This window comes from Ictalurus furcatus, chromosome 27 (genome assembly GCF_023375685.1).
Source record: "Ictalurus furcatus strain D&B chromosome 27, Billie_1.0, whole genome shotgun sequence".
NCBI classification, from domain to species: Eukaryota; Metazoa; Chordata; class Actinopteri; order Siluriformes; family Ictaluridae; genus Ictalurus; species Ictalurus furcatus.
Window position 1 is genome coordinate 1,281,122 of NC_071281.1, and position 25,332 is coordinate 1,306,453.

At 44.1% G+C, this 25,332-nt stretch overlaps 1 protein-coding gene across 1 annotated transcript in view; it reads right to left on the reverse strand.

The window, feature by feature from the left end:
* Positions 1 to 2,234: 2,234 nt before the first annotated feature.
* Positions 2,235 to 25,332, reverse strand: part of ptpn4b (protein tyrosine phosphatase non-receptor type 4b) — a 36,046-nt gene continuing 12,948 nt past the window's right edge. Inside the window, exons 5-27 of the mRNA XM_053616985.1 lie at positions 25,250 to 25,328; positions 25,109 to 25,153; positions 24,002 to 24,054; positions 22,769 to 22,889; positions 22,373 to 22,460; positions 21,772 to 21,860; positions 21,358 to 21,421; positions 20,682 to 20,854; positions 20,197 to 20,265; positions 14,397 to 14,531; positions 13,944 to 14,096; positions 10,810 to 10,969; positions 10,568 to 10,648; positions 10,420 to 10,476; positions 10,008 to 10,164; positions 9,549 to 9,721; positions 8,752 to 8,842; positions 8,602 to 8,663; positions 8,341 to 8,487; positions 7,817 to 7,945; positions 7,487 to 7,635; positions 6,613 to 6,748; positions 2,235 to 5,988 (exon numbers count right to left, since the gene is read on the reverse strand). Of these exons, the coding sequence (XP_053472960.1) occupies positions 5,884 to 5,988; positions 6,613 to 6,748; positions 7,487 to 7,635; positions 7,817 to 7,945; positions 8,341 to 8,487; positions 8,602 to 8,663; positions 8,752 to 8,842; positions 9,549 to 9,721; positions 10,008 to 10,164; positions 10,420 to 10,476; positions 10,568 to 10,648; positions 10,810 to 10,969; positions 13,944 to 14,096; positions 14,397 to 14,531; positions 20,197 to 20,265; positions 20,682 to 20,854; positions 21,358 to 21,421; positions 21,772 to 21,860; positions 22,373 to 22,460; positions 22,769 to 22,889; positions 24,002 to 24,054; positions 25,109 to 25,153; positions 25,250 to 25,328 (2,516 nt within the window). The 3' untranslated portion in view covers positions 2,235 to 5,883. The remainder of the gene's footprint in view (positions 5,989 to 6,612; positions 6,749 to 7,486; positions 7,636 to 7,816; positions 7,946 to 8,340; positions 8,488 to 8,601; positions 8,664 to 8,751; positions 8,843 to 9,548; positions 9,722 to 10,007; positions 10,165 to 10,419; positions 10,477 to 10,567; positions 10,649 to 10,809; positions 10,970 to 13,943; positions 14,097 to 14,396; positions 14,532 to 20,196; positions 20,266 to 20,681; positions 20,855 to 21,357; positions 21,422 to 21,771; positions 21,861 to 22,372; positions 22,461 to 22,768; positions 22,890 to 24,001; positions 24,055 to 25,108; positions 25,154 to 25,249; positions 25,329 to 25,332) is intronic.

A 25,332-nucleotide genomic window follows, 5' to 3' on the forward strand; every position in this document is an offset into this window, starting at 1 on the left:
ACAATAACAATGGAGCAAAGATTCAGCGAGATTTGTTCTATTGTTGGAAGATCATCCTAGGAGTTTGCATCCCGAAGATGCCGACGCCATCCATGATGCCAAGACCTGAGGGAGCAAAACTCTCTGGGCATGCTCTCTGGGTGGGAGGGATGACGTTCTCTTTCTCGCTTGTCAATCACAGCGACACTAGCCAATCGGGGGGATCTGTGAGCATACTGTATATTACATTAAATGTGGAAAAGGGCAGTCGGTGCTTTCCTTTGAGTGTGTTACGCTCCACTGCGACACAGCATCCGCACGAGTTCGGAAACACGTGGTTGACAACTTGGTAAAAGCACGTTAGCCTTTCACCCGTCTCCGGGTGAAATTGTACCTCTATGATGGGCGGAGCTGTCTGGCGGGCGAGAAAAAACGAGGGTAAACAAAATAACCAAATTCTAGTAGCACACGTGTCATTGGTCGTACCAGTCGGACTGTTCGAAAACTCACTGCAACTGTTCTGAATGCAGATTAGACTGAACTGTGGTAGTGTGCGCAGAGTTCTAATGCACGTGCACATCCATTTCAGATATTAATGAGTGTGAGGAGATGCAACAGCACCGGCAGCACATGTGTGAATGGAGGTGTGTTAACTTGCCAGGCACACACCGCTGCATCTGTCCACGTGGATACACCCGGCATCCAAATGGGCATCAGTGCAAGGGTTAGTTCGTACAACTGAAAGGATTTAAATACTGAATTTACAGAATGACTGTATATCTCATTGTGTGTGTTTTTTATTTTTTTTTATAAAGATATCAATGAATGTACACTGAGGAATGGGGGCTGCTCTCACACATGCGTGAACCACAGAGGTGGCTACAAATGCACCTGTCCCAAAAGTTACCGTATCTCGCCTCACAGCCGGAAGAAGTGCCAGCCAGTTTAAAGAACCGTCTCTGTACAGTACTGTTCCACTCTTTACTCCCTCACCCACCTTCTCATGGAAGTTGTGATGTATTTTGAAGATTTTTTTTTTTTTTAATTATTTCATTCTACTAAGACAACTCCATTGTGTCCTTTCATTTTGTGCACATGGGCAGGAAATGGGTTCTCATTTATGTTTTTAAACAGTGTGAAATGTTTCTGTAAAGACCAGTACCTATACTGGCATCTGTTTGAGGTTGTGGTGCAATTGGTTGTTGGTGGTGTTTATAATAATGGGAGGGAATTTGTGGTTTTGGGGGGAATTCAGCTGTGAGGGTTATTGGGTGGTGAGGGCATTTAGATATGGGGGTATTTGCAGTTGTGGGGGAATTCAACAATGGAAGCATTTAGCTTGTGAGAGGGTATTTGTGGTTGTGGGGCATTTAGCTGCATAGTATGTAGGTATGCCTAATCTGATCTTTGAGTGTAGATACAAGTTCGTCTATGATTGTGGCTGGTCTGTAGCGTGATACCCACGCGCACAACCGACTCGGGGGAATGTTCTGAGGGTTTTTCATTTTTGTTCACTGTGACCCAAGATATCTGAGGAAGGTTTTATTATTATTCTGCACTATTATTCACTGTGCAGGTCCACACCAGTATCCCTGAAGTGAGCACTTGGCAAAGTGAGTCCTGTAGGTTTAGGGTGTACAGGTGCATCTCCAAAAATTTGAATATTATGGAAAAGTCTTTTTTTTTTTTTTTTTTTTTTCCCCCATAAATTAATTTTAAAAAAAAAAGTGAAACTTTCATGTATTCTAGATTTATTACACATAAAGTGAAATAATTCGAGCCTTTTTATGTTTTAATCTCGATGATTACGGCTTACAGCTCACGGAAATCAGTATCTCAAAATAGATATGCACCATATGTTACCTCTACCAAAGGACTTGATCTAGAGGGAAAAAGTGGAATGTTTTAGACTGGCCAAGTCAAATCACCAGACCTTAAGCCAAATACGCATGCATTTCACCCAACCTTATAGCATGAAGAGCAGACTGAAGGGAGAAACCCCCCCCCCCCCCCCCCCCCCCCAGAACAAACAACTGAACTGTGGTACAAGCATGGAGAAGCATCACAAAGGAAGAATCGAACAGTTTGGTGATGTCACTAGCTCGCAGGCTTGATGCAGCTGTCACAAGTAATGAGTATGCAACCAAGTATTAAGCGTTTTTGACTTTTCTCTATTACTATTCGTTATACTTATGCGTCTGCCGCCGAAGGTGCCGTGTTCGAAGTTGTTCAACACATCTAGATGTACATATTATTAAATGAAAGCTGAAATTCCCATCCATCAATCTTTTGATCTCAAACCCAAGTGTCTTCATCGTATAGCAAAAACAAAAGAATGGGCCTTGCTGTTCCAATACTTTCAGATGGGAAATGTGCCCCATTTCTATTGACCACCGGAACTATAAAATAAACAGACCGCAACAAGTGATCTCAGTAGAGCAGCTGCATGGGGACATGGTTCAAACAGAGAGTGTGAAGACATCCCAGCAGGTCATACTGGAAAGTGAGGACACCCGACTCGATCAGAAAACACTATCGGTGACTTGAGCGGGGAATTTCCTGCTAATGTACATCGCTGGGCAGTCCTTACCTCCTAGCACCTAACACAAAACAGCCCTGAACCCTCTGTCCAACTACCTAGGTCTACAGTACAACGGGGAAAGACAAATTAGGTAAGTGAAGCAATTGCTGCCATCTTTGAGTATGCCCAAGACCCAAAATGGTTTACTGCGTGATGTACCGCCATCTGTCCTGCTGCACACTGATAGGTTCTCTGTGAGCCTGGCTCATCTCAAGGACTTCACAGCCAATTTTTATTGGCAAATACCGAAGTCGTTCTAAATATACTGTGGCACCGGGTGAGAGAAACCGAATTCGACTGGATAGAATGTGATGTAGGATCACTTTTAGGAGATTATCTGTCTCTTGCATTGTTACAGTATTACTGGGTGTGTATTACTTACCATGTGTCTGTCTGAACTCCTTCAAGAGTCACCATGTGACCTCGAAGGGCCCTTGCCACTTGGTAAGTAAACTGAGCTGGAGGTCAAGGACCTCATCTCCCTGTACAAACTGTCTCAATTATTGTCGGGCGGTCGCTTCCGATCCTGGACTTGCAGAAAATACCAGGTGTTTTGCTCTCAGGTGTCGGACGTATATCCAGTAGTTGATCATCGTATAAGAGATCATCATAAACTTTCTGACCTTCTGTGTTAATTAATGTTTTATGGCAGGTCAGAGTCTTAAAAAAAAAAAAAAAAAAAGAAGACAAAAAGCAAAAAAAAAATCTTTTCAGAACACTTTTAATATATAACATATTTACAAATATTTAACATTCGACACGATGTAGTTAAGAGATGTTCCTACAGGTGTCTCTATTTAACAAATTTTCGACATAAATATAATTTCAACATGACCCCCCCCCACCCTACCCCCCCACCTTGCCCATAACTACAGTAAGAATAAAGTAGTTCAACAGGCTACGAAGTTAGCTGCAAAGTGTTGTCTCTTTTTTTTTTTTTTTTTTCCTTTTTCATTTTCTCTCTCAACTTTTAAAATACAAAAATACCATTGTCCCAACACAATATTAATAGCAAATCTATAGCTTAAGATTCATCACAACACGCACGGAAGCTCGCATGTCTGCTTGATGAACATTCATTAGGATGAAAAAACGTGTTGGTCCTGGAAGCCAAATCCCTTTTATACGTTGTGGAATGCGATGGTTAAAAAACGGGACGGATGGACTAAGAGCAAGACATAAAAACAGTAGTTGGTCACATCTTTTCCTTTAGGGGCAAGGGAGATGAACAACAGATGGGAATTGGTTGAGTGTGTTTTCCACAGTTTGGGGTTTAGCAGATTTGAATATATTCACAATGGATTAGTGAGTAATGATGGGTGAATTAGGGGCAATGGTAAATATATGGCATTTACTTTAGTTACTCAGGAACACAAGGGCTGGGCCTATCTCACTTTTACCTTAAAGGGGCTAGGATTTGGGCACACTCACCAATACAAACAGGTCTATAGCAATTTTATGTCGATTTTAATTTAAAGGGGCCAGGCTTATTGCTCCGTTCCCTTAATTATACACGTACGGTCGGGGACGGTGCCAATAGTACCTTTAACCGAGTCGAGTTCAGGGCTTACCTTTAGCTTTCTTAACTAGTCCTTTAATATCATTACCTTACTCGTTATTATAACATCTTTAGCGGATGCTAGTACTTGAACAGTACCAACAGAACCTTTAGTTCGTATAGGGTTAGATATAGGGTTGAGAACTTTACCTCAATTGCCAGGCACAGGGATCTAAGCCTACAGGACCTTCACTTTCATGAAGGTAATACCTGTAGTTACGATAATAACAACGAGTAAGCCAATGATATTAAAAGGTTCCTTGCTCGCACAAGGTTAAGCCCTGTATGCGACTCAGTTAAAAGTACCATTGGTACTCTCCCTTGCTAATGGAGGTGAAGATGCTGTTGAAAGTCAGCGGTTCAAGCCTTAGGAAAACCAAGCTGCCACTGTTGGACCCTTGAGGAAGATCTGCTCCAGGTGTTCTATATCATGGCTGACCTCAGCTTCCTAACGTAGCACCTCTACCATAAGTACTCCAGGAGAAGGACAAGGTCTATATAATCATTTCTTAAGCCACTTACAAGGTGTATAGCACCTTTATCTTAGGTAGTCTGAAACAGGGGCAGGGTCTATAGGATCACTTCCTTAACCACTTACAGGGGTCTGGTCTATAGCACCTTTACCTTAATTACTCCAGTACAGGGACATGGTTTATAGCATTGTTTCTTTAGCCATGTATAGGGTCTGGGCCGTCAATTCCTTGGTCTGGTTTAGGGGCCGATATAGAACCATTAGTTTGCTAGGTAGAGCATCTTTACTCCACTCTACAAGGTACAAGGGCGGGGCCTAGAGCACCTTTACATCAGTTAGCCAGGTGCGGGCCCAGGGCCTACAGCATTTACCTTAGGTCTCCAGCGGGACATTTTAACGAGACATCAGAAGTCTGCTAAAAAAAAAAAAACGACGACGACAACTGCATGTTGAAATGTGGGACAAGCGCAAAAGAGCCTCAAAAGATTTCTGTTGACATGCAGTAGGTGAGAAAATTCACATGGGTTAAAATAGATTCCAGATTTAAATGACCTCGTCGTTTGACCCTTTTGAAAAGGAAAAAAAAATTCATGCCAAAGCAATCAGCCTGATCTGGTGTGTCGTATAGGGCGACGGTACAGCAACGTCCTGCCAGCAAGGAACATTTTCACATTGTTTTTTTTCACATTATTTCGCAGACTGTATACAGTAGTTAAACCCTTGGCTGCTGGCCTGAACCATTATACGAATTTAACACTCGAGAGACTCGAGACCTAAACGGGAAGAGTGCGTGACAAAATGTTACTTTCATTTTAAAGCATCAGAGCAATGGACAGAAAACTGGGAATTCCACAGATTTAGAAGAGACATAAATCCGTGTACCATGAAATGAAACAGTGAACTGTGGGGTGGACACGGGGCTCTTTAACCCGTTAAAATCATATACATAGCATTTACCGGCGGGAAAGTGATCCAGAAGAGTTTGTTCCAGGTCGGACATTGGCTCATTTCAGTGTATGGCACTACGAGAAGTCGCTTTCTATCGTCTTTAGTTCGATTCGGTTTGGCCTCCAACCTGAATGTTTACCACTGTTCAAAAATGAATGATTACACAACACCCTGATGCGGTTGTCTTTCTAGTAAAATCCCCCTCGAGTGGTCATTTTGTTCTAAAGTGCAAATAGTGCTTTGTCGCCCGTGTTCCAATTCTCAGGGGTCAGGTACGCAGCTCTCCACCAGGAGGCGACAGAGGGACAGTCGAGTTCGTAAAGGAATCCAGGACGGGGCAGCTCTTCATTCCTCCGTCGCGCACGCGCTCGGCTCCGGCGAGTCCAGCGGCTTCACTATCTCCTCGTTATACACTCTCAGAATGGCTTCACATACAAACCGATACTGACTCTGTGAAGGCAGTAAAAATGGATTCAGGAGACGGAATCAAAAACCGTGGGCCAGATCTCAAAGTCAGACACATCGATCGTGTGGCTATTTATATTATTATTACTTCAGACTGTTCAATTTGATGTTTTGTGGGTGGGGTTTTGGGCTAATTTTATTGTTTAGCAAATTATTGATCGCTCTTTGCTTTTCCCCAACAGATCTTTGAGACTGTAGTAGTTTTTCTTAACATAAATGTTAAATCTTACGTATTATGCTTCTAGACTTAAAAATTCATAATGCTGTACTATATTAATCATTCATGCAGATTAAATGCAGATTCGATCCTTACCAAAGCTCCTGCTAAAGCTTCACCGTTTCAATGATTACTAACACGATTTCTTTTGTTAAATAACGACGCCGTCGTACGCATCTCCGTGAATTTAGCGGTCACTACAGAAACGCTGTGCTGTTATAGAAAAATACAAAATCAACACCTTCTGACCAATCGAAATGGAGAACTAATATATACACGAATCAGGTCGTGAACGTATTGTGCCTGCTGGTTCGTAAAACCGAACTCCACCTCCTGGATCTCCGTGAACGGGTTTGAGAAATAAATAAATAAAGAAATGCTTCGCTACTCACAGCAGTTTGAATCATCATGGCTCGCTGGTCTCTCATGGTTCGGACGATGTCTAACGGATACACGTCTTGACTCCGCTCGATCAGACACATCGCTGTCTCCATGGTGATCAGAACCCCTGTGCGACCGATCCCGGCGCTGTGCCAGGGGGTGGGGGGTGGGGGGGAAAGCAGCGGATCAGTGAAGGACAGGCCGAGCTCACACTGAGCGTCTGATCATAGAACTAGTTTCCTTTGTAATTATTGCACTACTCTCTTCTCATTAGTCTTCTTACATGGTGTTGGAATATATTCCAAAATTCTGTTCTATTATATTTCAGGAAACGTACTCAACAGTATTATATACTCTGTATATACACGCTATAGATATAGTTTATTATCTGGGTTACACTCAGACTCTGATATCAAGTTATTCAGGATCTACATCAACACAAACAAAGATTTCCAGATCATTTAACTCTATAGTGAATTTACAAAAAGGGGAATCTTTTCTCCTTCATTTGATAGGAAAAAAAAATGACTTCTAGCCTCTTTAAACTCGCGTAATAACCTCTATCTTCCATCTTCTCCTCGAAAGTGTCTGCTTTTTTGGGGGGGGGGTTCATTTTACACGACTGCGGTCATTCGCCATGGATATAAATTTTTACGATACGATGTAAATACGAGGTAACGAAACAAACATCTGCCTCCGAAGCCACAGGCCATACAGACTAGACCGTGGACGATGTTGAAACACTGGCGCAATCTAGTGGCGGTCCAGATGTTTGACCTGACAGCTGTTTGCTAACACTTCAGTAGCAGGGTTTTGTTCGTGATCTAAATCCAATCGTGTCAAATGAACTTGGTGTGTTAATGACGGTTGTTCTGTAGGCCTGACCTGCAGTGCACGACCACAGGGTCCTGCGAGTCTCCTCGCTTACTGCGCACCAGGTTAACAAAGTTCAGGAACTCGGTGGAGTCATCCGGAACGCCGTGATCGGGCCAAGCCATGTACTGCATCTGGCAAATATGCCTCTCTTCTTTAGTCTACACACACACACAGGATAGGGATATACAGAATTGGTCACATGACATTACCTAAATATGGAAAAATGGGTTCAGTGTTCAGTTCGATGAACATTTTTGTTTTAAATAATTAAGTGAAAAAATGCTAACTATTTCAAATGTCCATTGATCGTTATACGGTGATACTGTCGTACTGCCTTACCTCCAGGTGTGTGAGAGTCAGCGCTCGGAGCAGATACGCCGCTTTCCCATCCTCAGACACGCAGGACACCTGGAAGTTGCCGTAAGTGCCCATGGCGGATACGTTCGGCCAGTACTGGTGACACTTGACCTGAAAAAGACGCCTCACGAGTCAATCCAATCCAGCACTTTGGGCTTGTTGTTTTTTTTCCTTTCATATAAACGTATTTTCATATTTCTTTTCATAAAGAACTAGATGAATCGGCGAGATCGCAATCGTACGATCTTGTTGTCGGGAAATGAGAGCGTGTTTAGCTGTACCGAAGAGCGCTTCGGCTGAACGCGTGTCGTGAGGACGTCACGTGACGCGTCTCGGCCCGAAACCCGCTGCGATTTGGAAAAACCGCCAGCTCCTGCGGATTGATTTTTGCCTAATCGCGAACGTTATACAGCCTGAGCGGTGTTGCCATGTCTCGTATGATCGGTTACTTGTACGTGCTTCGTGTGCATCCGTGTCCGAGTGTATGAAGTAAGTGTCGCTCGTACCCTGCCCCGTTCCACCTGCGTGGTGAGCATGACCACCAGGGCGGCGCTCTGCTCCCACACCATCTGCCAGAAATCACAACAAGTGCCAGGTAGTGGGCCCTGGCATGCGATATATCGCCTTACGCCACCTCCCCCTGGTATCTCCATCTTAGGACACACACAAAAAATTGTTAACAACAACATTGTTACAGTCGAACAGAGTCATTATATATATATATATATATATATAGAGAGAGAGAGAGATAGGTTGTAGGTCCTTACGTTTATGTAGTTTGCGTTGATGTAGTCCTCGGCTCCCTTCAGGACCACTCGAGTCGCGTCATCTGCGTGAAACATGGCGCTCGCATGTCAAAAACGTTTCGAGTACTTTAAACAGGAAACAGAAGCGCGTACGTTGATGTCATTACTCACATGGGGAAATGTCCCGGTAGCGATTTTTCGAGAGATTCTGCGGTAGCCTGGCACAGGACATGGACATTCCGGGTCGTTTTCGATACAGTTGCTGGATCAGATATAGGAGACATTCGAAATGATCAGACAGTGAGATAATCGAAAGAACATACGCGAGGCTTTGAAGTTTAGAGACGCTGGGGTTTCCCCCTCGGGGTTTAACCACAGCCGAGGTTTCAGAAGCGCTTCAAATTCTTCACTCGAAGCAGAAAAGTATCAACTTATATCCATCTAGAGTATGGAATTCTGGTTATTATGCGCGAGATAAATAATCAACGACCGACATTTCTTTAAGGACTCGTCTTAGAAACTGCGACTGAGCGAAATGAAGCTGGTTACTGGGAGAGCAACGCGTCAGGTCAAACTAAACGAAACTCGGCCTAGGTGTACAAGTAAGGACAGATGTGGGGGTTTTCCCAGATCCCCCAACATACATTTCCTTTTCCGACACTCAAAAACCCGTTCGAGATCGGTTCTGGATCTCAGAGTCCGGAGTGTGAGAAAACTCTGCTAGAAAAACAGCAGTGTCATGAAACAGGAAACAGCACAGTGTGCACATGATGATAACAGGAAGTGATATTCAGATGCATGCGACTGTAAGGTCCTCTAGTTAAAAAGCGGGTAAAGATATGCAGACGAGATACGAGATGAAACGTCATTTTGAAACCAAAAAATAAATAAATATCAGTGATACTAAACATACCATAAACTACGACGACGGAAACCCAAAAACTAAACGAGCGTAGCGTGTGACTCACGTCAAACTGAGCGAGAACAGAGCCGGTGCTCAGTCCATCTCTCAGCATCTGGAAGGACGACTTCCATCCGTCCGGTTCCGAGTGCGACCGATCCAAACCGCAGCTTTCCGGAACGTACTGGAACTCCGGCTCCAGATCCAGCTTCTCGTCCTCCTCGTCCACGTCGTAGATTGCTGCAAAGCGTGCCATAAGGCCAGAGACGCGAGTGTGAGGATCTGAACGTTTCGCGAACATTTTAGCAAAACATCTGGAATAACCAGAACGTCCAGATGACCAACAACGTAAAAGCCCAGCCCTTTTGCGTTAACACCACGTTCCAAAGTGTTTACTTCCTCTACCGTCAACACCGCTGTTATATAACACTCGCCAACACCCTCTGACCAATCAGAATGTCGTATAAACCGTCTGTAATCCGCAGCGCACTGCGTAGGCGTCAAGCCATGACGATCAGCTCCTCACCATTGGGTCTTACTAGCAGAATAAGCTCTCCCGATTGGTTTTCACAGCTGGCCTTGATTAGCATGACCACGTCGTCGTGCGTGTAGTCGGAGATGTCCCGCCCATTTATCAGCACCACCTGGTCCCCCTCGTTAAGGCGCGGCACACACAGGTCAGCCTGGAGTGAGGGAGAAGTCGGATACGCATGTCACAAGTGAGTAAGCAACACACAGGATGCATTCACGCTGCGTCCACGCTACGTCGGAATTACCGCAGTTGCTTGTACCCCGGTCATGGGGTACAAGTCGGAGCTCTCCGAAAATTCCTAGTTTACGAGTTGTAATTACGGTAATTACGGCATGGCGTGAACGCAGTTTCGGTGAACTCAAATGAAAAGGCTACAGAGAAACTCTGGGCGCCAGTTTGAGCCTACCGCAGTTCCAGGAGCGACGCGAGACACGATGATTGGCATCCTCTGATCAGCGCCACCCTGTGGATGGAGGGTCATGATTTTTTGACGCTAACCGATCCTTCAGTATTTTCCCAAATCGGCCGTTTTAAAGTAAAAACTCGAAACGTACCTTGACGTTGAATCCGAAACGTCCGTTTTCGTCCGGTTTCATTTTGATCAGCACGAGGTTGTCATGCGGAACTGCGCCGTTCTGCACAGGGAGGATCGATTAAACCCTCAGATATACACAACCATCGAGTGCACGCGCAATTACGGCGCCAAAAATGCTCTCGAGGCTACAAGCTTTCGTTTATTATTACACTACACTACAAGCAAAAATAAATCAATCAATCAATCAATAAATCAACCCACCATGCTCTTATCTGAAGCAACAGGCACGTCGTAGAGTTCGGTGGCGTGCTCATCGAGCTCCAGCTCAGATCGGGATTGGCTGATGTGACTAATCAGGTTCTTCCTGGACTGCTTCGGTGGAAGAGCAGGAGGCTGGCTGTCTATCGCGCTGTCCGGAGATCTGCAAGGCAAGCACGGTGGAAATGAACGGCAGATCAAACAGCACGTCGTCTGTTCTTCCGCCGCGTTCCCTTTTTAAAATCGCCACAAATTCCGCACCCTCATGATCGGGTTCTCCCGACACCGGAAAGGGCGAATCTGAATATTAGCATAACGAGGCGGGAGGATTAGCTCTCATGCCTGTAGCAAGAAATGTAACCAGGCCTGGCCTTGGTCTTCTCACACACACACACACACACACACACACACACACACACACACACAGCCTCATTATGAATGCTCTGATTACAAGCATGAAAGCAGTCCTGCTCAATAGTCACTGACACTGCTAAGCAGATCAGCCTCTGGGACGAGAGGAGCACGAAGGCGAAACATCCGGTACGACAGGCTGTGTGAAAACAAATCCGACGACGTTATTAACGGTGTTTATAAATGCTCCGGAAGCGAAGCCGACGTGATTACGTTATCATAAACGCCGTTACGCACGCTTGAGGTTTGTGGTCCAATCGCAGCGCATTGGGTCAGCTGGCCAATCAGAGCACTCTGGGCTTTTTTTTAGAAGGAAGGGCTTTCGGACAGACTGGGAATAGCGTCGCTACGATAACGTACGGTATGTGAAAAAGAATGTGCCGGGTTTTTTTTTTGTTTTTTTTTTTTTTACATTAAAAGCATGCTAACCCAATCTATTCCACCCGATATACGACATAATGAACTTTTAAAATAGCATCATATGACCCCTTTAAAACACTTAAAAACATTACGGAGCACAATCGCAGCTGCTGATCAGTCTTCCAGTGAGCGTGTGATTGTGTGTGTGTGTGTGTGTGTGTGTGTGCGTGCGTGTGTGTGCAATATAGATTGCCCACATTCTCATATTTACAATGAAGCCTCGACTACAACAATAGCGTCACTGTCGCGACGTCAGGATGACTTCACGGGCATTCGATTTTTCCTTCTCGGATTCCGGAACATTCCAGCCTTCCAACCGGCATCAGGACTGTACAACTTTATAACTGAAAACCCGCCGTTTAAGCCTGCGAGTGCTTCCGCCCACAAACGTATCATTTAAGCACTACACGTTTCTTCAATTATATTCAAATCCAACACCAGCGCGCAGTTCTAGACGTAGAAATAAGATGCGAGTTGTATTACACCGTCAGTATACACAGACGAGACCTCACCACCCCGAGCAGAACAAAACAAAACCACGACTCCAACCAGAGAAAGTTTCCACTTAGGGTGTAATGCTAAAATAAGCGCACGTACCAAATGCCAACTGAAACTCTGAGCACTGTGGAAACTGCGATGACTCAAATATGAACCTTTCCCCACCCCCCACACACGCACGCACGCACACACGCACACACACACACTGTCACAGTCACCACTATGTATTAAAGCGTGCGGTCATCGCCTGCGAACCTCAATTACGAAAAATTTGGGACGCCGTGTAAAACGCAAGTTATTAGCTATTATGTTCTTCTGACTGACGGTACGAGGAAACCATTCTAACCTGCAGAGGAAACACGTACAAACGTGGACGTAAATCTTACGCCGTGGCCTAATTGAACTGTTTTGGGGGATTTTGGAGTGACGTGTTAAACGATATAGCACTCGTCCCTCCAGTACGGTTCCAGAGACTTGTGTAGTAAAGCTCTTATGGAGACTCACGGTGGCTCAACACCTTACCGAGACGGGTTATGTTGTTCATTTTCCTTTGATTCGTCACCCACGCCCACCCATCCATATCTCTCTGTCTACACACACACACACACACACACACAAGATTAAAACCACTGACGTGACGTGAATGACATCGATTACGAAGGGCTGGTCGGTCAGTTCTCGGAGTTCACGTGTCGGAAGCAGGAAAAATGGCCAAGCGTAAGGATCTGAGCGTTTGACGAACATGACAGAGTTCCCAAATTCCCCAGAGCGCAATCCGAGCGAGCGTCTGTGGGACGACACGGACGAACAGGTCCGTTCCGTGGATGCCCGACCTCGTAACTTACGGGACTTGAAGGATCTGCTGCTAACGCTAACGTCTTGGCACCAGATCCCACAGCACACCTTCAGAGGGACAATGGATGAACCGCTGGATATTTGGCAGGTGGTTTTAATGTTACGGCTGAACGGTGTAATATACTAATCCTAGCTATGAGTATACATGTATATTAAAGAGACACCCACCGATATGTGTTTTTTTTTAAGAGTAAGATCCGTCATATAGGGAAATATCACTGACGACTGCAGTCTGTTCTGCTGACGAACCTATACACAGCGCACTTCAAAACCGGACACACCCGCAACCATTTCCATCAGCGATGAAAAGAAATCTAGCATGTTAGTATAACCCGAAAGCAGCTGATGGTGCTCCGCGGTAAGGGGAAATGAATCTGAGAAGCAACTGTGACGGCGTTGCAAACAAACGTGAGAGAGAAATGTAGTGTAAATGAAAGAAAATGTTAAAAAGGGTTTGTCGGGACCCCCAGCAGGCACATACCAAAAGTATGTGGACACCTGACCATCACATCATATGTGCTGGTTGGACATCCCGTTCCAGAACCACGGGATTTGGATATGGACTTGACGACCTCCTTGTGGTCACAAAGCGCAGCAATATTTGTCCGTTTGGAATTTAATCCGAAATCAAAACTTAACAGAGAACCTCCAAGAACGAGAAGCCGCCCGTTCCGGCGCACGCTGCAAGATCGTCTGCGTTTATAGATGTCCGTTAAGGGACGTGGTAGCTCAGCGGTTGAGTTTGAAATACCAGCGCTGCCAAGCTGCCGCTGTTGGGCCCTTGAGCGAGGCCCTTAACCCTCACCTGCTCAGATGTGTAAACGAGATCGTCGTAAGTCGCGCTGGATAAGGGCGTCTTATTCTAAATACTGTAGTGTGTAGTGTGCTAATAACCGAGACGAAGCTGTGTGTCGAATCAGAAACAGGTCATAAACGTCAACGAGCACACTTACGGGGTCGAGTCCAAGCTGATGCTGTTAGCCTGTGTGGATGACGCCGACTTATGGTTGGAGAAAGCTTGGCACACCGAGTCATCGATCACGTGGTCCACCAGGTGGCCGATGGAGGACGGCCGGATCCGGGTACCATCCGCAGCGAATATGGAACTGCAGGTGACAATCACAGTGTTCAGGTATTATTATTATTATTATGATTATTATTACTCGTTCGCACTAAGAGTTTATTCATTTGGTCGAGTGTGAAAGCCACATTCAAGCTCAGATGCCAAAAACGTGAATAAGGATTTAGAGCGTACCACGTGTGACATCTGCTCTCAGAGCTGGGCAAATAACATGACCGGCTGAAGTGCTTTGAACTGGCTACTTCCTGTCTGAGATACCTAGATTCAGTACCTCCCTGCAAGGTATAAACATACTGTAAAGTAAAATATGTAAATGCGAACTCACTGATTGGGCGAGCCCGGGCGTGAGCGGTTGGGCAGGCTCTGCGTCTCCAGTCGTTCGTCCGAGAGAGAGTTCCTGCTCACCGTCTCCCAGTCCGTCCCGCTCACCAGCCTCCTGACCAACGGCTTGCTGGGTGACCTGGGGTCAAAGGTCGGCAACGGAACACATTCAACGCCGGTGACCCGAGTTTAGTCGTTTGTAGCTTTATAATACTGATTACAGTATAACACAGTGCTATCGAATGCTCAATTCTGATTGGTGTTGGTTAATATATATTCAAAAAAACAATCCGTACACAGGGACAAAATGTGGAATCATTTACACGGTGACGTTTTCTGTAAGGACACATTTATTTACCCTTTTTTTTTTTGTTTTGGGAATAAACAAATATAGATGGATAAATATATAAGATGCGAGTTTTTAATTGAAAAAAAAATACTGTAATAGCTGGAGATCCGGAATTTACCGGAAATACCATTGCAAAGTTTTGTATTGATCTCAGTTTTTGAGAGAATTAAAAAATAAATAAATAAATAAATAAAAATAATAAAAAAAAAACACCGGATGATATTTAAATTGTTAAAGGAGCCAGGATTTGAAACTGAAATCGCTTTTTTTCGGGTATACCTTATGCCCGTAAGAAGTCGGAGAGAAAACACGAAAAAGAAAAGTCACGCCTGTACAGGAGCAGAAGTGATGGTGTGAGAAAGTCGGCGTGACTTATGCATCCGGACTGAGAAAATGTCTTGTTTTTTCCCCCCCGTCTTGTGAGTCGGTGGTCTGATACGAAGCTTTTGCTGCCCACGTGTTTTACACTCGGTGTTATTCTCTCATGCGGTCTGAATTTTAACCAACACCAGGGCATGCGCTCATACTCTACAGAGCGTCACCATTACAAATAACCAGCTGGTTCTGTAAAGCTTTCGTGGTCCATTTGTTTCTATGTTAACGATTCTGCTGGATCGTCTCAAAAACAAACGCGTACACCACCGGCATGAGATAACACCAACTACAGTGGAAAACAGCGCTATCGATTACGCAACAATTCGTTCCGGTCCACTAATCTGATTGGTCGCCTTTAACGGGAACGTATAAACCGAGCTGAGCTAGCCAGCTATCCGACGTGCCATAAAGTACGAGTGTGGTTTCCGCAGGATCTTTTTCTGCTAAACATCACAATGAGCAAAAGATTCGGCCAAATGATACTTACACGATAATAATTTCTGTCGTAGAATATAGAACCGTCGTATAAAAGCGATATCGCACGCACGATCGAGCGGTTCTACTGAACGCGATTACTCAATATGACATCAATAAAACATCATCAGATTTTCACACAAGGCCTAAAAGTAGATAAAGAGAACCCAAGTAAACAAACGAGACATAAATACTATACTTGGTCATTTATTGATGAGAGGCAAAAGTATGAGTCTTTGCTTTCGGTATCTGGTGTGACCTTCTTGTGCTGCAATAATTTCAACTAAACATTTCTGGAACTGCTGATCAGTTACGGACAGATGTCCTGATATTTTCCTTCAGAGTTCGCTGGTATCATTCAGAATTCATCGTTCCATCAACAACGGCGAGCCGTCCTGGTCCAGATGGAGCAAAACAGTCCCGAACCATGACACTACCACCACCATGTTTCACAGGTGTTATAAACTTCTTATGCTGGAATGCAGTGTTTTCCTTTCTCCAAGCATAACACTTCTCAATTAAACCAAAAAGTTCTATTTTGGTCTCCTCCGTCTACAAAACATTCATCCATTAGCCGTCTGACTCGTCCACGTGATCTTTAATAAACTGCAGAAGGGCGGCGATGTTCTTTTTGGAGAGCAGTGGTTTTCTCCTTGTAACCCTGCCATGCACACCGTTGTTGTTCAGTGTTCTCCTGATGGTGGACTCAAGAACATTAACATTAGCCAACGTGAGAGAGGACTTTAGATGTTTAGAAGTTACTCTGGGTTCCTCTGTGACCTCGTGGACTATTACACGTCTCGCTCTTGAACTGATTGTTGGTCTCCACTCCTGAGGAGGGGAACACTGGTCTTAAATTTCCTCCATTTCTACACAATCTGTCTGACTGTGAATCGTTGGAGTCCAAACTCTTTAGAGATGGTTCTGTGACCTTTTCCACCCTGATGAGCATCAACAACTCCTTTTTCTGAAGTCCTCACTGACCGAAAAACTCCTGCCTCGAGTTTCACTTTTAAATGAACTGCTAATCCTAGAGGTGCACATACTTCTGCAACTCACAGATATGTAATACTGGATCATTTTTCCCCTCAATAAATAAATGACCAGGTGTGATATTTACGTCCCATTTGTTGAACCGGGTTCTCTTTGTCTACGTTCAGGGCTTGTGTGGAAACCTGATCATGTTTTTAGCTTCACATTTTATGCGGATATCTAGAAAATTCTACAATCTTTCAAGCACCACTGTATTTCTTGTCCAGCATGTTTAAAATCCTCCTCAGATCAACATGATTTGGATTTGTTTCAGACATCATAAGCGACAGGCTGTTCGGCGTGTTAATTCTACGTACGCGCACGACGATAGAAATAAAAAGCTCGTATTGGTAAATCATGCTTATAATCCTTCGTACGGGATTCCGCGTGAGCGTTTTTACACACTCGTATGAAATTCTGTGTTATGAACAATCCTTTGATAACTTATACTCATGTAACATTGTGCCAGCGTTAGTCACATCTGAAATGTCATCACCGAGTGCTTCCGAAAATGGCAATATGATTATAGACGCGTGCGTCAGTGTCATTTTTGGATGTTTTATTATTATCATTAGTTTCATAGTAACGTTTTCAAAACTGCAATAATGTGTCTGTAGTAATAATAAGTTTTCATACCACATAACAAATATATATATATATATATACAGAAAGTGATAGAAAGTTCTACCATAAAATGTTCCTCATGTTTGTTAATATAAGATAAGATAATACTTTACTAATCCCCAGATGGAGAAATCAGGGATCACGTATGTCATTTTATAGCGCGTTTTAAAAGTTAAAACATTAAAACAATGTTAAGCGATTAAGAAGTTCGCGTCTCCCCGTACGTATAAGCCTCTCGTATACAAACAAGGTTTACTGTATATTATTATTTCTTTTCGCTGTATGCGGTTTCACTTTTCATTTTTCACAGGATGCACTGAAACGCTCTCTGGAGGCATTAATAAAAGACTATGATGAAATGCTCGCGATGCATGTGTAATCAAAACAGCTACAAAGCACGAACAGGAAAGCAGGCAACCGTAATAACTAGAAGCCCGTCAGAAGAAACAAAGCAAATGAACAGGTACCTGCTAGAAGCACAGTGTGACAGCCTCAGCCTCATCTTCAGTCCCAACATCATTTACAACGATATACACTAAACAATAAGTGTTCTTTAAAACCGAGAGGGAGTGTCTTCTTGTTAAACCCATACACACACACACACACACACACATATGCACCCACCCTGTGGAAGCTTCCTGTGTTACTTAGATGTATCTTTCTCAGAATATTTAACCACACACACACACACACACACAGACACACACACGGAAAACTAAGTCGAGGACTGAAGACACGTCTCACCCACACGCAAGGACATTTTATCCATTTCTTTTTTGTGCGTGTTGAGCATCTGACTGACTGTAAATACACACACTTTCCAAATCCCACTCACACTCGCTGTAAAAGTGCTGTACTTATTCAGGATTCGGGGGGGGAAGCCCCACTACTGCTTCTCATCGGGTATGTTTCAAATGTCTTCAAATGAAGTCAGACAACGCCGTTTCATTTCGATAATATCAGAGGAGATGGTTAACGTCCGTCGCTACAAACGTCATCATAAAGTCACCTAATGGTTACTCGTTTGGAAAGGATGCTATAATAATGACGCCGTGTGAACGCCAGGAGGACGCTCGATTCGTTGTCGCTGTGAAAAGAGTGGACATTTCGAGATTTCACAGCTGCTCAGAGAAGGACGAGCGGGTGCAATGAACGTAGCTTTTTTTTTTCTACACGCGGAGCACTCGCTGGGTTAACGTAAAGCGCGACGTGATACGGTGGACGTAAAAAGTCAACACACCCCTGTTAACATGGCAGGTTTTTGTGAAATCGTGTCAGAAGTTGTTCGCCTTTATTGTGAAATTTCAACATAGAAATATCAAGTGACGGACACACAGAAATGGGGTTTTTTTTTTTTTTGAGTGTGCACACTTATTTTATAATCGAGAATGTGGCCGTGTTCGGAATCAACCAATCAGGTTCGATCTCGTGTTAAATAGTAATTAGTGTACACCTGCCATCAATTAAAGTGACTCATTACTCCCAAATAAAGTCCTGTAGGATTTTCCTGACATCTTCTTGGCGACATCCAACTGGAAAAGCCCTGGGTCACAAAGAGCTTACAAAGCAGGTCCGGGATCTCACCGTTGAGAAATATCAATCGGGAGAGGGTTACAAAAAAATTCCAAGGCATTGGACAGACCACGGAACTCTGTAAAGATAACCATCAACGAGTGGAGAAAATATGTGACGGACAGTAACACGACTAAGACCAGGATTCCGTAAAAGTGATCGTTCTCTAAAACGGATGAGAAGATCGGGAGGAAGCTGGTCCGGGAGGCTGCCGAGAGGCCGACAGCAACATTCAAAGAACTGCAGCAATTTCTGACGAGTGCTGCTTCAACCATCTCTGTGACAGCAAGCTCCAGAATTCTTCATGTCACCGGGTTAAGGGGTAGGATGGCAAGACGGAAGCCTTTTTTAACCAAATAAATAAATAAATAAATAAATAAATAAAAATACACCCAGTCCCCCGAAACCGTGTGGAGTAATGTCCAATAATCTGATGAGACCGAAGCTGAACTTTTTGGCCATAATACCAAGAGACATGTTTGGCACAATAAACCCCACTATCCCCGTGGTGAAGCACGGTGGTGGCAGCATCAGCCTCGGGGGCTGTTTTTCTTCAGCTGGGACTGGGGGACAGTGAAGAGCTCCAAATCCCAGTCAGTTTTAGTGCAAAACCTTCAGGCTTCTGTTTAAACACTTCAGAGGAGTTTCACCTTTCAGCACGACAACGAGCCGAAGCAAACCTCCAGATCGACAAAGGAACGGCTCCACCAGAACAAGTCCGAGGTTCTGGAACGGCCCCGCCAGAGTCCGGACCTAAATCCAATCATAAACCTGTGGGGTGACCTGACGAGGGCTGTGTACAGGAGACGTCCCGCCCATCTGACAGAGCTGGAACGCCTTTGTGAGGAAGAATGGCAAAACACTGCTACTGACACTGTCAAGACGTGATGAACTAATGACCTCTTACCCAAAAATTCTGAGATTCAATCTAAAGCTGCTTCAACTACGTATTCGTTTAGGGGTGTGCACACTTATGCAGCCAGATTATTCTACTTATTAACCCTTTGTTAATAAGTTAAATTTGTTAAATATTTGTTAAATATTTCACAGTAAAAGCACAAAAAGTTCTGGCGTGGTCTACCTTGGTTTATTTATTTACATCACAGAAACCTGCCATTTTAACAGGGGTGTGTAGACTTTTTTTGTTTTAATTATTTTTTTTTAGTTTTATGTTTTAGATCCACTGTACATGTAAGGATCAAGACACGTTGAGACATGCCGTTATAGAAAAACGATCAGTCACGGGGTACTCGGTAACGTGATGTAGTGATGTAATGTCACCATGTCCACGACAGCAATATCACGATGTATGATATAACGTCATAATATCGTGTATAACGTTTTATTTCATGTGTCTAACCTATATTTAGTGCGTTACCTGGCGAACACTCGGTCCTTGACCCCTTGCTCTTTTCCATATTGGACAGACTGAGCCTCCGTTCTTCCGCTGAGGGAAAAGAGAGAGAAAAAAACCACCACCACATTGTTGATATCCAGGGGTAGCGCGATTGTCCTACACGGTGTCGCGTTCGTGGAGGAGCGATGAAAGGAATTTCAACTGCCGCCCAATAAAGATATACCGGTTTTATTAACATTCTCCGAGTGACTGGGTAATTACATAGTGACTGATTATACAGTGTATAATTAATAAAGTGATTGTTATACAGAGAGCGACTGTCAATTAGGAGATGCGTGTGGGTAATGGTTACATGTCAATCATTATTTAATGCGTTTCCATTATCATTTAGTGTATTATCGTCAACAAGTTTTGTCTCATGCTTTAAAAGGCTCTCGTTTTGTCTTCGTGCGTTCGCTAATCTCACGAAATTAGAAAAAAAAAAGAAAAAAGGTTCTGTATCTCACCAGTATCGGAACTTGGAGCCGAGAGTGAAGTAGTGTGTGAAGAAGTTCTTTTGCGGTGGTAAGGGGCGCTCCAGGCGGAAAAACGTGTGGTGCTCCACGCAGGCCTTCCAGACGTTCTTACACGCTCTGTAGTTCGCCATGCTAAACGCCATCAGGGACTCCCGGCCCTTACTCTGAGGACGGGGGAGAAAAATAAAGAAACGCAGTGATTCATACGTTTGCGATTGCGCTGTATAGTCGCGAGTCCAGCGTTTTGTACCACTACTTCGAGGTCGAATTTCCCATTAACAGAACGTCGCTGTAAAAAATAAATAAAACGCTGAGTGAGACGTATTCTATATGAATAAAACGTGTTTTTTTTTTTTTCTTCCCAAATGGTCATGACTTCACGTGTGTACTTTCGCATGAGCCGAACAACTTCCACTACTGTGGAAGCTGTCCGCGGAATAAATTCCATCCCGAACGCGTACGAGTTATACGTTTGATGCCTGAAGACGAGAGGAATATCCGTATATATACGCAAAGGACACTGCTAGTTATAAAACGATCCCGAGCGTAAACGTAAGCATCCGGCATGATTAAGTAGGACGTGTGGAACGACGTTTCAGGGAAAAAAAAAAAAAAAAAAAAAAACGTGCGACAAATTCCACTCCCGTGTCGGGGAAATACTGCTTACCGATTCCTTTCGGAGTTGGACGAAAAACTGTCTCGATTTGAAAGATATTTTGACAATTTTCACCCTGCGAAATGAGAGTGTGAGAGGAAACAGGAAAAAGAGAACAAAAAGTGATTAATACCTCCACGCTACACTTTTATTACTTCTTATATTACATTATACACAAATATGTATATATATATATATATATTTAGACCCCTCCCCCTGACACACACACATCACGGTATAATATAGAAATGGTTCTGTGTAGTGAGTGTATGTGATTTGAAGCTACGTTCAGTGTACACCTCATACGTACTTCACAAACATCAGCAGATATTACAGTAGAGGAGGTCGTGAAATCTACATTAGCACTGTATAAGGGATATGCAGCGATTATTTGCCAGTGTTGTGTTAAACTGTACAGGTACTCACCATGGAAAATGGTTGACCCGTACCCTGTTTTTATAAATGCAGATCCCAGCAGCCATCACTCCAATGTGGACCTCGGTGTTGCTCTGGTCCTGTCACATACAGTTCGGTTAGCGTCACGGGAGAGAGCCTGGTCTGGTTGTACAGCGATTTGTCATTTGTAATATTATCATATATTTCACACACAAAAAAAAAAAACAAAGACAAAACACACACATGCACGTCTTTAATTAGGGGGAGTTAAATACAACTCAAAAAGGCCCGCCTTAAAAAGCCTACAGTTTTATTTTCTACGCACGTCGTGAACACGTTCGGGGAATAAGAATAAGAAGGCGTTTGGGATCCGTCGCGATGCGTTTTACTCGATCAGCGCCCTCGTTTGTGTGATTTAAGGGGCGTGTACTGTACACGGGTCCACACTCGGGACCGGTTCCGGGTGCGTTTGGGGGTGGGGCTCATAATCGCAGGTTTGAATTCTGTTTATCGAGACACACTTCGGTCCGGGGACAACAAATTTTTTTTCAAAAAAAAAAAAAACTCAGTAAAAGGATGAAAATAAATAAAGAGTAGAGGGGAAAGCAGGCAGGCAGGAAGAGTTACTCACTCGAGCACAGTGCAGTTCCACTCCATACAGCTCTAAAGAACTGGCAGAACTCAAGTAGTTAAACTCTGACTGAGCAGGAGTGAGTCCACTGAAAGAAAAAAAAGAAAAGATTTTTTTTTAAAAAGAGAGAGAGAGAGAGAGAGAGAGAGATCATTTGTGCAGTTTGTAAGGAGACTCAATCTCAGAGTTAGGAACAATGAGCTGCCTTGTTCTAGCCTGAGTGAGTGTGTGTGTGTGTGTGTGTGTGTGTGTGTGTGTGTGTGTGTGTGTGTGTGTGTGTGTGTACTCAGCTGCTTCCTTTCTTTCTCCCCCCACTTAGTCCAAATCACGTTGTCTTTTACATAACTATATAATAAAGGATTTGCAGATAGCTGTGGACCGTTTCTCTCGGCTTACGTGTGCTGCTGGTGCAGTTTGGCGACCTCCTTCTCAAAATCCTCCGGCGGGTTCGGGAGGAAGCTGTACTCGGAAAGGTAGTCTGGCGACTGCTCCGATTGGCTGTAGTCCCCCAGCTCGGCTGCAACACAGAGCGCACATTGTGACTGAGGGTGCGCGTGAGAGAAAAAAAAACAAAAAAAACGGGGAGCACAACGGCTCCTTTTCCCTGTTAAAGTCTCAGACGCCGAGTCGTCCAATTTGGTCAAAAGTGTAAAAGTGTAACGCCGGGCCGAGCGCCAAAGCCAGATGATGTTAAGACTCGTAACACCTCTCGCGCACGAGGTTAACCATTACCGCCATCACTGCGAAGCTTTGGCGCTTGATTACGGATATTCTTATTTTTTGAAGAGTTTAATTATATCCGTTTATGCAAATGAACCTTCATCTTATGAACTGCGCATAAATTTGCATTTTTTAAAAATCTATCTGGCAAACTGACATTCATTCACAACAATCCTAATCCTCATTCGTTCATAATTTCACTTGTTGAAAACATTCAAACGCACCTGTTATGGTTTTTGAAACGTGTCTAATTTTGTTTTCGGCGTCTCGGACGATAGATTTACGTGCGTCCAAGGTGAAAAAACACGTTAACGTGCTCGTAATTTAAACTGCAGCATTACCTTTTTCCCCCCCGGTGTCACAAACGACTCGTTAAATGATTCGTTCTAAACGATTCGTTCTAATCCACTTCCAATTCCGATTCCAATTCCGAGAGCATACTCCGCTCGGATTGGTCAGACTTCCCGGTCTGTTGTGATTGGTCTACCGCTGTCAGAGACCAGAGGCGGGGCTTTTTTGTTACAAACCTACGTAGGTTAGTACAGGAAGTAAGTATGGAATTACCGATGACTCATTTCAGCTGTTCGGAATCGGTTCCTTCTTTTGGGAGGAGTCGATAACGGCGTTTGTCGTGCGCTTAGATTTTTTTTTTTTACGTTCGCAAACGGCTCTAGAGCACGCGACACGAAAGGAAATATTTGAAAAACCATAATAGGTGCGCTTTAAAGACTTAAACACACATCCACCGTGCCCAAATATACATATTACACCTTTTCCTAAGAGTATAGTTTTGATCGTTTTCGTGCGGTACAGTTTAAAGCTGACGCTGTTTTTTTAAACAGTACTGATGAATCATTAATTCCTTCTACATGAAAGTGTTCAAACTCCTCTGATGAAAGAAATACTCACCCTGAACAGCATAAGAGGCCAAAACCGCTGCTGCATTCTGGGGACACGGTAACCTAACAGACCAAGAGGACACACGTCGCGACGTATTCACAATTGACAACAAACACAAAGTAGAGTTGTGCGTTAAGGCTTTTCCGTCGTCAGTCAGTCAACGCTATATGAGATTATTCTAAAAAAAAAAAAAAAAAACATAATTATATGAGATGTTGCAGGTGAAAAATTATTCGGGGATTTTATTGGTTTCGGATCTTTTAAAGTCTCAACCTTCATTATTATGAGGGGTTGGCGGTTAAGACTCTGGGTTACTGATCGGAAAGTCGGGGGTTCAAGCCCCTGCGCTGCCGAGCTGCCACTGTTGGGCCCTTGAGCAAGGCCCTTACCCCGCTCTGCTCCAGGGGGCGCTATATCATGTCTGACCCTGCACTCTGACCCCAACTTCCTGACATGCTGGACTACGCGAAGAAAAGGATTTCAATAAAGACTCATTATCATGACGAATCCAGAACTTCAGCTGACTTTTACCTGACCGAAGCGGAACCCGATGTGGTCTGCTCATGCGCGTCAAGCTTGCGCGTTCTGAGATGCTTTTCTGCTCAGCACGGCTGTAAAGAGTGGTTGTTTGAGTTCCCGTAGCCTTCCTGTCAGCTCAATCCAGTCTAGCCTGTTCTCCGCTGACCTCTCTGTCTTATCAACGAGACGTTTCTGGGTGTTTTTTGTTTTATGCACCACTCTGTGTAAACTCTTCAGACTGCTCGGGGTGAAAATCCCAGGATATGGTCAGTTCCTGAAATTCTCCAACCAGCCCATCTGGCACAAACAACCACGCCAAGGTCAAAGCTAACGAGATCACCATTTTCCCCCATTCTGACGCCTGACGTGAACCTTACCTGAATCTTCAGATCTGCATCTCTATGATTTCATGCGCTGCTGCCGCATGATGTTCTACCTGGAATAATCGCATGAACGTGCAGGTGTACGGGTCTTCCTCGTACAGTGGACACGGAGCAGCTGTCGTAAACCACGATACTATACTATTCTACACTTGCGTCGAGCCGTCCGTCTGTCTGCGTCCATGTGCCGTAAACCGGAGTCCACAAATCTACTTACTTTCCGCTCTGGATGTCCTGCTTCAACTGCAAAAAGTACAGGTACCTGAAAATAAGATGTGTACATTTAAAAAAAAAAAAAAACACTTGAGCTTCTGCTCGAGAGGTTTTTCATGATAAACAGTACGTAAGAAGGTGGCACCTTGTGTACTCCTCTTGAAGTTTGCTCGGATCACTTACAAAGAACTTCACCCTAAAACTCAGATTATTCGGCGCGATCCCTGA